Source organism: Heteronotia binoei, chromosome 13 (assembly GCF_032191835.1).
Source record: "Heteronotia binoei isolate CCM8104 ecotype False Entrance Well chromosome 13, APGP_CSIRO_Hbin_v1, whole genome shotgun sequence".
NCBI lineage: Eukaryota > Metazoa > Chordata > Lepidosauria > Squamata > Gekkonidae > Heteronotia > Heteronotia binoei.
In genome coordinates this window covers 55,175,564-55,187,899 of record NC_083235.1, presented here as the reverse complement: position 1 = coordinate 55,187,899, position 12,336 = coordinate 55,175,564, and the positions used below count along the sequence as shown (strand labels likewise).

The 12,336-nt window shown below is 43.5% G+C and overlaps 1 protein-coding gene across 5 annotated transcripts in view; it reads left to right on the top strand.

Moving 5' to 3' along the window:
- SDK2 (sidekick cell adhesion molecule 2) overlaps nt 1-12,041 on the top strand; it is a 487,588-nt gene extending 475,547 nt beyond the window's left edge. For all 5 annotated transcript variants that reach the window (XM_060252314.1, XM_060252313.1, XM_060252312.1 and 2 more), the window contains one exon: nt 9,850-12,041. In XM_060252314.1, the coding sequence (XP_060108297.1) occupies nt 9,850-10,203 (354 nt within the window). In that variant the 3' untranslated portion in view covers nt 10,204-12,041. The remainder of the gene's footprint in view (nt 1-9,849) is intronic.
- Nucleotides 12,042-12,336: the final 295 nt, after the last annotated feature.

The window sequence follows — 12,336 nt, the reverse complement described above, 5'->3', positions numbered from 1 at the left end:
CACAATGTGCAGAAACTTACTGGTCTAATGAGATGCAATGGCACAATCTCGTCACACTGCTACAGCTTGAAGCCTCTGCACATGCACAGCAAAACTTTGTACTTCACTGGTAATCCTGGGTCAGTGCCTGTCAGAATCTACAGGATCCTGGTGTTGGCTGCTGAAATCATGGCCTCCAGTGTCAGAAACAGTGGGGTGACATGCTTTCAAAAACAAGTTGGGGTCTACTGAAGCTTTTCCTATGTGGAACTCACCTCTTTGAGGTACAAACACATTAGGGATGGATGACAACCATTTTGAAAAATCCCAAGCCTTGAGTTTGTGTTTAGCTTTGGGGCTCATTGACAGAAAAGCAATGGGAAATGCCCCCCCTCCCCACTTCCATGTGTGTGTTCTGGGCTCCACCTTAGTTGTGCTCCAAAGTGCTGGGCTCCACCCCAGACTTAGCTCTTGGCTTCACTTTGGAATCTCTCTATAGAAATCATCCAGTTTTCATTTCAGGAGCTGGTAACTCTAATAGACATGTTTTTTGTGTGATGGTAATGTCAACCAGTGTTCCCTCTAAGCTAAATTAGTGTGAGTTTGCTCACAGTTTTGTAGCCTCTGGCTTACACATTGTCTTAGATCAGGAAAAATGGCCCCAGAGCAAACTAATTTATGCAGTAGCTCACAACTTCAATGCCAGTAGCTCATGAAGTAGATTTTTTGCTCACAAGACTCTACATCTTAGAGGGAGTATAGGTGTCAACTCACTTTAAAGGATGAGGTAGATGTTAATAATATGATATTTGCAAGTGTCTTTGCATTTTACAAAAGAGCGATGTGTTGGATGGAGTCACAGAGTTGAGCAAGCTATTGTATGAATCTCAAAGCAAACGCAAGTCAGGATCCTCCTCCTCCCCTAGTATTTGGGATTGGGGTTTATAATACTGTCAGTGGGACAGGAGCAATAATACCGGATATAATAATTTAGTAAAGTGGTCAAAACCTTTGCTTCTCTTTCCATTGCCCAAACCCTTGCTGATTTATTCTGCTTCCTTGTCAATATATTGGGGGAGATGGGGTGTCCAAGGCTAATAAGGTGAGAACAGAGCAGGGAGAAAACTATGGCTTGCAAAATCAACTGCAGGCTGAATAAAACACTAATCTGAAAAGATTGTTCATCCAAATCCTGAATACTAAATGATCTAGGATACTAGACAGCAGACCTGCCTGGTGAAACATTTGAAAATGTATTTGTTCCTTCCTCTACATCCTTCTGGAGAAGGAGGTGGGCATCAGAGGAGCCCGCTGCATAGCAGCAGAGAAGAAGCAGGCAGACATCTGCCTCAAAAAGTCAGGATTGGGGCACACACTGCTTTACAGCCAGGCCTTTCTTTTCCCAGCTCTGTTGCCAGCAGCAACAGGCACTAGCAGTTCTGGGGTTGTCAGGAGCTGGCATCCCTGCCAGGCTAAAGCAAAATGACTCTTTTGTCTTCTCCTTAAGAACAGAGTTGTTGTCAAAAGGCCTGGACCACTCCTGGCACCCTGGGGCAATTGAGCAGGCAGAGGAATTACTGTCATGGTATTCATGGATCCTTGCTGAAATTACATCTAGGTATAAATCCATCCAAGGCTGATCTGAGCCCTGCACAACGGAGGGCATGAATTTTGGGGCTTGGTTCAATCTCTGCTAATGCCCAGCAAAAGGCTACAAAAGTGAATGACATGCCAGAGATACGTGATTTGCTACTGCAAGGAATTGCTCCTTAAGGCACTCAAACCTCCATAAACACGATGCTGCCTACAACTCCATGTTGACCCTGATGAGATTTTATTAAAGGTTGGGCTTTGTAACTATTACACAGGGCTAGAGCAGACCTACAGATGGTCTCTCCACCAGCCAGAAAAGAAGACTTGAAGCTTGAAGGAACTGCTTTAAAATCAGGGTTGTTTCCCTTCCCCCAAATGAATTATCTCTTAATCCAGGGCAAATGTCCTGATATGAAGATGCTGGCATTGGTAGTGGGGTGCACATTAATCGTTATTAACACAAGAGAAAGTTTTAGGTTCTAACATAGCAAAAGGGAATTAACTACTATATATAAATGTGAAGAAAACTAAAGACAAAAACCCCATCGAGATGGTGAGCTGAGTGGCCAAATAAAGAATCCAGTTTAAGTGACTTTAGCAAGGTCACAGAAGAAATCTTTGACAGAATATGGGACTGAAGATGGCTTTCCTTGATTTCAGTTCCGTGCTGTATTTAAAGTACTGCTGGACTCCTGTAGATAAAGTTAGTAGTGTACCAAGGGCAGGGCAAGGGTACACTCTGCCCTGGGTGCAGCTTGAGGAAGGCCCTTGAAGCCAGTGTTATGCTGTGTCTAGCCAAATATTTTTTTTTATTTTAAAATGCAGTTCTGGCTGCAGCCACAAAGGACACAGAGAAGTCTGAATATAGCAAAAAAAAAAAAAAAAAACACTCTAGGATCAGCTAGACTTCCCTGTCTCCAAGACTGACTACTTAACAGATTGTACAGCCAAGCCAGCACACTGATAGCTGCTATGATAATTGCCAGCCTGCAGGTCATTTTCTCCAGTAGTCTGGCCCAGGGGTGTCAAATGTGTGGTCCAAGGGCCAGATCAGGCCTCCAGAGGGCTCCTATTAGGTCCGCAAGCAACTCATTGTCATCTGCTTCCTTCTCTTTCTCTTGCTTGCTTCTGCATCACAGCTTGCTTTGCCAGGCTTGCTCAATTGCACAGGAACTACAGAGCAAAGCCTCTATATTCTCCATTGGCTGACCAGCACATGGAGCAACTTATGTTCAAAATACCCAGCCATTTCATGTTTCCCCCTGGGTCTTAGGCTCAAAGCATTGACCATGAGATTTCTGTAACGAATGTCAATAAATCAAAAGTAGGTTTGCAGCTTACAGACACACACCTGAACAATACCTGAACAGCATACTCAAGATTGCTACAGCACAGATACTGTCTCCAGATTTTTGAAGCAATAATTCAGGGCAAGAGGTATCATTTATCAGCAACTGTTAAATAAACAAAACATTGCAAGAGTGCTAATCTTTTAAGGATATTTTATTTTAAGTTTTTTTAAAAAAATATTTAATTGTGTTTGTGTCCTTTATAAAGTTTATATCTCTGTTACCCAGCATTACATTTTATGATACACATGCCCCAGCCCAGCAAGGTGTCATTTATGTCAGATCCACCCCTCATAACAAATCTAGCCTTTCTCTCTCCCTTTCCTTGCACCCAGCTCAGACATAGTTAGGGTGTTGTAGCAAGACAAAACAACCTTTCCCCTCTCTTAATTTCTCTCCCTCTTTTTCACACTTTTCTCATTCATTTCTGTATATCTTCACCTAATTTCTCTGTGTTCCCCTCACCCACCCATTATTTTCATTTCTTGGTCTCACGGCCTTCTTATCCCTATCCTGCTTGGTGACAGAATGTATTTAAGAGTAGTAGAGTAGCAATATTATGAACAGAAGGCACTGGGTTTTCTGGACACTGTACATTGCACTGCTAATCCGGCCTGATAAAGTTTGCAATCACTATTTTGTGATGCTTTGGTTAATCTTAGTAAAGGTTAGTACCAAGGCAGACTCCTAGATCTCAAAAAATGCCTTGGAGATGTTTGGGATGGTCAGATCATGAGCTTTGAAGCCCTCCCAAGTGCCTGCTCAAACACAAGTGGAGTGATGGATTTCTTCTTATTATTATTTTTGCAATCAAGTCAGCTGATTTATGGCAACTGTAAAGAGTATTCAAGGCAAGAGATGTTTGGAGGTGGTTTGCCACTGCCTGCCTCCATATTGGCTCTGCTTAGCTTCTGAGATCTGACTATCTCAGGATTATTCCTGAAAATAATTTTGTTGCGTAGAGGAGGGGCCCTGACCTGGATAGCCCAGCCAAGCCTAATCTCGTCAGATCTCAGAAGCTAAGCAGGGCCAGAGCAGAAGCAGGCAGTAGCAAATCACCTCCAAATGGCTCTTGCCTTGAAAACGATGAGGTCCCCATAAGTCAGCTGTGACGACAACAAAAAAAGAAAAGGAGGATGTTAAAAAAAATTATCTGCCCAGGGCATAGGGTTGTCAAGTCCGACTCAAGAAATATCTGGAGACTTTGGGGATGGAGCCAGGAGACTTTGGGGTGGAGCCAGGAGCAAGGGTGTGACAAGCACAACTGAGCTGCCTTCTCTCCATTTGGAATAATGAAGGATAGGGGCATCTTCTTTTGGGGCTCATAGAATTGAACCCTCTGGTCCAATCTTTTTGAAACTTGGGGGATGTTTTAAGGAGAGACAGCAGATGCTATGCTGAAAATTTGGTGCCTCTATTTCAAAAAAGAGGTGCCCCCAACAGCCCCAGATACCCACAGATCAATTCTCCCATTATACCCTTTCGGAATCGGTCTCCAAGGGTATAATGGAGTGCCCAGCAGACATTTCCCTCCTCCCTCACACTTCTGATGACCCTGAAGCAAAGGGAGGGCCTCCAAACTGGGGGATGCCCTGCCCTCACCTGAGGATTGGCAACCCTACCTGGGCCCCAATTAGGCCAGACATACCTCTGACTAAAGGCAAGGTTTGGGGGAAATTCCAATGTAAGTGTGCAATGAATCATCCCCACAATCCATAAAGCACACGTGCTTAATTCCTCCAGGTCCCTGCTAATCCACATGGAATGCAAAATAAAGGAGAGAGAGTATATAAACCATACAAGTAAAGAACTCCCAGAACTGCAACATGAAGTCTTTTTTGAGTACGGCTTCTGATTGTATTATAGGTTAAAAACCAGATGTGGAGGATGGGAATGGGATGTTTGATTTGTGGCATTGTAGATTTATTTTTTAAAGGAGGGAAGGGCAGGGTAGAACTCTGGTGCAGCCAGGAAAGCTGTGAGTTCCCCCAAAATTGTTGCTATGTATTTATTACAAGAGGCCTGGAAATTCTGCATTCTGTTCTTTTAAAATGAGGCTTCCTCTCTAAAGTGCTTTGGAATGTAGCTATGAGACTGGGGAAGGGAAGGGGTCCAGTGCTTTCAAGCCAGATGTTCTGTTCAAAGACCCAGTTTTGATCTTGGAAAATTTTCGGTATGTTTTTGACCTTGCTGTCATAGCCCTGCATGCCTCTTGAGACAAGGCGCCAACCCACTTCTTCCCCTCCATTCCTACTCTAGAGATGCATAACATGCAGCTCACTTTGGCCTTGTTTCCCAGTTTCTTCGCAGTGGCTGTGGAGGCGAGATCCCCTTGCTCCTCCGTTATCCCCCAGTGGAATGAGTACCTTGGAGGGACTGCTAAGAACTGAACTGGCTGAAAGCTGCCACTTGATCACTTCCCTGGCTGGGCCGAGGGTTCTCATGAATGGTCCCTATTGTCCTTCTGCAAATGAAGAAGCTGAATTCAATTACAGAGAGCACAGTTGAAAGGAGGGAACTGAGCCAAGGCTGCACTGCCCTGGCTGGCTCTTTTTTCTTCCCCCTACAATTTATATATAGAGGAAGGGGGAGGGGGAAAGGGGAGGAAAGTGAGAGAGGGAAAGAAAGGTATCCCTGGACAGAGTACTTGGTAACTGGTTGAAGATACTTTTTGGAAACAGAGAAGGGAGCAGCCACATCAAGGACTTACAAACCAAAGTCCTGGTTTCAAGGATTTCTGAAATAATAATCATGATGAGATATTAATCACTGCAATAAATGTTTAAAGATCAAAATTATGCAACTCTCTATCATCTGTACTTACATAGAATAATGTGACTGTTATGTGAGCCCTCTAAACTCAGAGGGCGTGAAATATAGAGCTTTTTCACACAGCCTAAGTATTCTGGTATGGCAGCTGGTCAGTTACTGAACAGTAACGGGTTTCTGCTGGCATTTCAAACAGACCCGATTCAGTAACTGGCTGCTACCGGAACACTGTTACATTTTCACACAGTCCCATGGCTGTCCCGGTAGTGAGGCATGCCTGAGTCGTTATTAACAAAGAGCAGCTTCTTTCAGTTTTCAACTCCTCCTTCTGGGTTGAAATCACTATGGGACGCTGTGTGAAATGGCCTGTAGTGATTCCGGGAGTGCCATTTTCGTGCCCTTTTCTGCCTGCTGGCTTGCGATCTCCAGCTCTTTTTTTTTGGGGGGGGGGGGGGACGTTGGCTAAGATCACTATAGTGCAATAGCGATATTTCAGAACAGCACCACCATAGGGATAGCTGGGCTCCGTTGAGATGCCTGAGATCACTGTGGCTGACAGGTTGTAACAAGTGCCCCATTGGATACAGTTCAAGCAGGAGATCAGGGCACCAGGCATTGGTCTGTCACCTGTTGCTATCACTTCCATGTCAATACAGGAGTCACGGGAATGTGATTGGTTTGTAGATGACTCTGAGGCACATTTAGGGGGCTGTTGCCACCTGGAGAGGGCTTGCCCATAGGGCAGTAGGTTTCGGCGGGAAACAAACCAACAGTGATTGGTGAGACAGATGTTGCTAACCCAGCCTGATGTGCACCCATCCATGCTCACAGGCTATTGGCTGGAAAATGACTTGTGCCAAACTGCAGCAGGTATAAATATTAGGGGGGGGGGGAGCCACAGACCATGTACAGATTGCCAGGCATTGTAAACTCTCTTCCCACTTGAACTGTGTATCCAATCCTATGGTGGTGCTGTTTTGAAACATCGCTATTGCACTATAGCACTACAGCAATCTTAGCCCAACATTCCCCCCCCCCCCAAAAAAAGCTGGAGATCGTGTGCCAGTGGGCAAAAAAGGGCGCGAAAACAGCCAGCGCTCATGGAAGCGAGATAATAGCGGAATAGTGTGAAATGGCTTGCTTCAATTACAGAACCCTACCGGGAAAAAAAACATGTGTCTGAAAACTCCCATTCCTGTCCCGGATTACTCCAGGCCGGCACAATACCGGCTCCCTTCTGGTTTCCACTGGTAAGTGTGAAAAGGGCCATAGAGAGTGAGAGAGAATATAAACAAGAAATGAACTACAGATCCATCAGCTTGTAATTGAGAGTGGATTTGATTCATTTCTACTCCATTTACACACCATCTTATTTAACCTGGCTGCTACCTGTGCAAATAGGGCTGCTAACCTCCAGGTGGGGCCTGGAGTTCTCCTGGGATTACAGTTGGTCTCCAGACTACAGTAATCACTTCTCCTGGAGGAAATGGCTGCTTTGAAGGGCTGGTTACCTCTATGGCATCATATCAAGTGATTTAAATCCTGAATGGGCAAGACAGATCTTTCTACAAAGTTGAAAAACACTTGAGTTTTGCAGAAAAATGTGAAATCTAAAAGAAAAATGCAATTAGGAGGGAGGTGATAAAAGGAGCATCTGTAGCTTTAAGCAACAGATTCCTTTAGTGGCTGTTGCTAGGCAACTACAGTATACCAGGCTTTGTTATGTCAGGGCCCTATCCAGGCCTATTTTAGCCTTTGATAGAGGGCTCATTGGGGTGTGGCATGGGGCTAGGGTTAAACATCCTCCAGAATCACTAAAAAATTTTATCTTAGAGAAATTAACAGGATCGGACATTCAACAGGTAGATGCAGGAAAATTACTTCCGCAAATCCCAAGGGTTCCAATGTTTTCAAATAAAAGATCCATCGCATTTCCTTTTGTGGAAGTAATTTTCCTGCACCTACCTGTTGAACATCTGATCCTGTTAATTTCTCTAAGATAATTTTTTTTAGTGATTCTGGAGGATGTTTAAACTTGGTATAGTGGTCCACAAGGGGGGCCTCTGAGACAATTTTTCAATCTAGGTTTGTGCTCAAGCACACGTGTCTTAACCATTCATGAGGTGACACAGATGTACATTGGAAGCACCTCCTCCAGAATCACTAAAATTTTCTATCTTAGAGAAATTAACAGGATCGGTCATTCAACAGGTAGATGCAGGAAAATTACTTCTGCAAAAGGAAATGCGATGGATTTTTTATTTGAAAATGTTGAAACCCTTGGGATTAAATAACAACTGGGATCTATCCTGTTTTCTTTAGGTGTCTATATATTGACATGTTGTAACGATCAGTGTAGGTAGAAACATTGTAAAAATGTAACTTTAAATAATGGTGGAATGTGAAGTGTAATGAGATGCACCTGGAAACTGCTACTTTAAGATGTAGAATACACGAAGCGTTTAATGGGGATTCAAAAAAGAATGAGAGTAGAGCATTGGTACATAGGAGAAACATTTTGTGTTTATTGTAAGTATGAGATTTTTAAAGAGTTTGTAATGAATTTTATAGATATTTTAAGAGCACAATGAAGTTGAAATTCTATGTGAAATTGACCATTATGACGCTATGTGTTTTTTTCAAAAGAAAGCAAGATATTCCTGGGTGTTCATGAAATATATTTAATGATGTGCAAAACAGGAAAAATAAAATCAATGGATCCTGTCACACTGCGCTACAGCTTTAAGTGGCTGCAGAAGCATTTTTTGTAAGCAGCCTGAGAAAGAGAACATTTTTGGTGTGACTACATAGAAATTTGCAATATTCTACACTTTTTTCATGGCTTATGGTTTTGTGCCTATATAATAAAAGAGAAGTGCAATATAAGAGTGGTGAAATTAACTTTATTGAAGAACATTTCAGTTGTATTAAGTATTTGAAAGCCGAACATACACTGAGCCGGTTGGGCTTTTTTCCTCCATTCTATCTATCTGTGTGACTCTATTGTTGTGGCTCACACCTGGAGATTGGCAACCTTGGAAGGGCAGAAGGAAGCAGGAAAAGGAGAGAGGAGATGGGGGCTTTCAGGAAAGGGATAAAGGAAGCCGTAGGGGAGGGAGAAATAGATGCCTCCCTCAAGTCCTTGCCAGGTTCCCATTAGTCAATTCATATTACCAAAATGCTAATACACATGGCATTTCCACATATTGAAGGGAATGTAATAAAACTTACAATTTAATAACCAAGTTTAATGTTTTCATCTTCATTCCCTTTGCAAGTGAATGCATCACAGCCAAAACAATCTTAGCATACAACCCCATTTAATTTGTCGTTAGGCATGAAAAGTGGCTGTTGCTTGATTAATCTAGGAGTGACATGAATTGATGTTTGTAGCTGTAGTGTGCAAAAATGTGTACCTTGGAGGGAGGAGTCATTTTGTAGAAAAATAGGTGGTGGAGCTCATCCAGGGATTGTTATGCAATTGCACATACTATTCAATGGAAGAGGAGGTGGAACTCTCAGGAAGGTTCAGGAGCTGTGCTCCTGTGAGGTCCCACTGAATCCGAGGCCTGCTTGGAAGTATATGTGTATGTGAGCAAATGGAATTCCAATCTAACTATAACTATGCAGAATACCTCTCAGATAGAGAGCCAGTTTGGCATAGTGGTTAAGAGCAATGGACTCTAATCTGAAAAACCAAATTCAGTGTCCCACTCCTCCACATGAAGCCAGCTGGGTGACCTTGGGCCAGTCACAGTTTTTTCAGAGCTCTCTCAGCCCCTAAAAAGTCTAGCTCACCACTAGCATACCGCTAAGAGCTAGAACTTGCAGCTGCCAGACAATCTTTGGATCTTCTAGCTATTTTGCACACAATGTATTATTATTATTCCTCTCAAATAATTCCTTTTTTTATACAGGGTGTCTACTGCTATGCATTTGGATTAAGCAGCTACTTTCATTGCCAAGATCTGAGTCCACCTGTGGTCTTTTGTCTTTTTTTCCCCTGGAGGCAATGAACAGCAGACATATTAAATGTGGGATAAGAAAGAGTGGCATGTCTCATACACAAAACTCTAGAAGCATCAGCCAGTCGAGCTGATAGCCTTCTGCGTGCTTTAACCTTCCATTAAACTTACGGTCTTTCTATCATACTCCACAGGGAAGCGACAGTGAATACGAAGTGGATCAGAACCAGCAGAAGGCCCACTCCTTTGTCAACCATTATATCAGCGACCCTACTTACTACAATTCATGGAGGCGTCAACAGAAGGGCATCTCCAGAGCTCAGGCTTACAGTTACACAGAAAGCGACTCGGGTGACCCTGACCACTGCCCAATGTCCAACAGCACCAGCACTCAACAAGGCAGCCTCTTCCGACCCAAAACTAGTAGGACTCCAACACCACAAACGCCAGTCAACCCTCCGAGCCAGCAGAGCACCCTTTACCGACCCCCCAGTAGCCTTGCCCCTGGGTCCAGAGCCCCTATTGCTGGATTTTCTTCTTTTGTTTGACATTTTTAAAGGAAAGAAGAAAAAGAGAGAGAAAAATGGTTAAGAAGAAAAATAATGGATTTAACAACAACAACAACAACGACAAACATTTTGGTCCAGAATTATTATTTTTTCGGAGGTGGAGGGAAGATCATGTGGGAGACAATCAGTCTTAGTTGAGTTTGGAATCATTTACTGCTGCTGCTTCTAGTATTACTGGTTTGCAAATGTGTGCCTGGAACAAGATGGGAGGCAATCCCGTTGGCAGGCCTAGAGCAGAAGGAAGGCAACAGGGTAAACAATGGGAGCCCCCCAAGACAAGACAATGTTTGGTCTTGATGACCACCTCCTTGCAGGTCACCATTCTAGATAAAGAAAGGAATTGTGAATCAATGTTTCGCAGAATAGTTTGTTTTGAGTTTGAATTTTTCTCCAGCCAAAGTTTTCCTCGGAGAGGAACGGGTGAGGGCTCCATAAACATGAGCCAAGTGGGCCACTGCAGCCAGTGCTCCAGGAAGCTAGATGCAGCACTCGCTAGTGTGAAGTGCAAAACACTCAGAGAGAACATGGGCCAGGGAGGTAACAGCTGGCCAATGAGAAAGGAAGACTCCCAAAACCAGCCCACAGCGATGCTACGGTGGGAGGCTCGGTGAACCAATATGACACTGAAGAGAATCCCAGTGGTGGCAGCCATTGCGTGTGTATAATTACCATTTCTGCAGGGCAAACAGCATTTCCTCTCAGAACTAATATGCCTCCATTCTGCTCTTCCACTACAATTCAGAATTTTTGCAAAAGTTACCCAAGCTGAATGGTGCTGGATAGAAAAACAGTGCGGTTTCCTTATGTACATTTTGATGTGAGGCTAGGAGAGTACATTGGAGAAGGGCTGGGAGGCAGGTGCAGGATTCAAAGGAGCCAGTGCTCTGTCCTAGGGCAGAAAAATGCTTTAGTATCACCTCACTGAAAAGTGCCTGCCCCTACTTGGGAGGGAGAGCTGAGCACAAGCAGCCAAACTAAGCCGCGAGGCGGAAGCTATCCCACATAGCTGAAGGGTCTCTCAGCATTCTGATTTCTTCTCAGTTCCTTTTGTTCCCCTTCACTTCATTGGACAGGGAGAGGAAGGCAGTCCCAATCCAACTCAAGTGCAATTTGAGGAGGTCTTCAGGGAAAAGATATAAACTTGATCTTTTAAATGCTGCACTGCCCCTTGGTGCTGGCTTTAGAATGGATAATTGGGGGGAGGGGGACATATGTATGCCTCACTGCAGCATTTTCTCTCTTCCTGCTATCCAAACTAAATGTTCTCTTCAGTTCCATATAAAAGGAGAGTTTGTCCCCATTCCCCTTTTATATAGGTTATTTTTTTAATTATTCACCCCCCACAAACAGTGTGGGAGAGGGAGGTGGAATAGGGTGGGTACTGATGAAGTGTTGCATCAAAAGTTGTAGCCTCTCTCTTTTTTCCTTTCCTTTTTTAAAATTCTATTTTAGCACAAAGGTATGGGGGATGGGGAGAAGTTATTTTTGTTTCTTTGGGGTCTAGCAGAATACACACAAACACAGAGTGCCTACTGAATCCCCAGATCTGGGATGGAGGCCATTTTCTTTTTCTAAGAAAGTTATGGTTTAGAGCAAAAATGGAGTCCAGGAATTGTGGGAGGAAGGGGGAAACAACAAAAAAAAACTGAGGGTAATGCTCTAGGCGGGTTACCTTCTTTCCAGGGAGTGCTAAGAATCTATATCCATATAACTCTCTCACCTCACCCATGCCTTTATTTGCACATTGATTTCAGAGCCTGGTTACAAAGGATTGAGCCTGGCACATAGGGTCCTTTTAATAAAGAGTCAAAATGCAATTTGATCTGCTTCCGGGGGTTTTATTCTGATTCTTGCATGAATTGTCCCATGATGGTCGTCAGTTACTTTATAAACTCTATTTCTTAACCCAGCCATAAGATTCAGCAAGAGCACATAGCTAGAAGTTGTTTGTTTAATGATGTTAAAAGTATCTGTATAATATTTGACGTGGTGACTGATAGGGACCTAACAGAATTTGAAAAGTAGGCAAGAAGCCTTTTCTTTAGCATAGGCTTATTTGTCTCAGGATCCCTGCACATTTTGAAATCCATGCGTAACTCCATAATTGGCTGC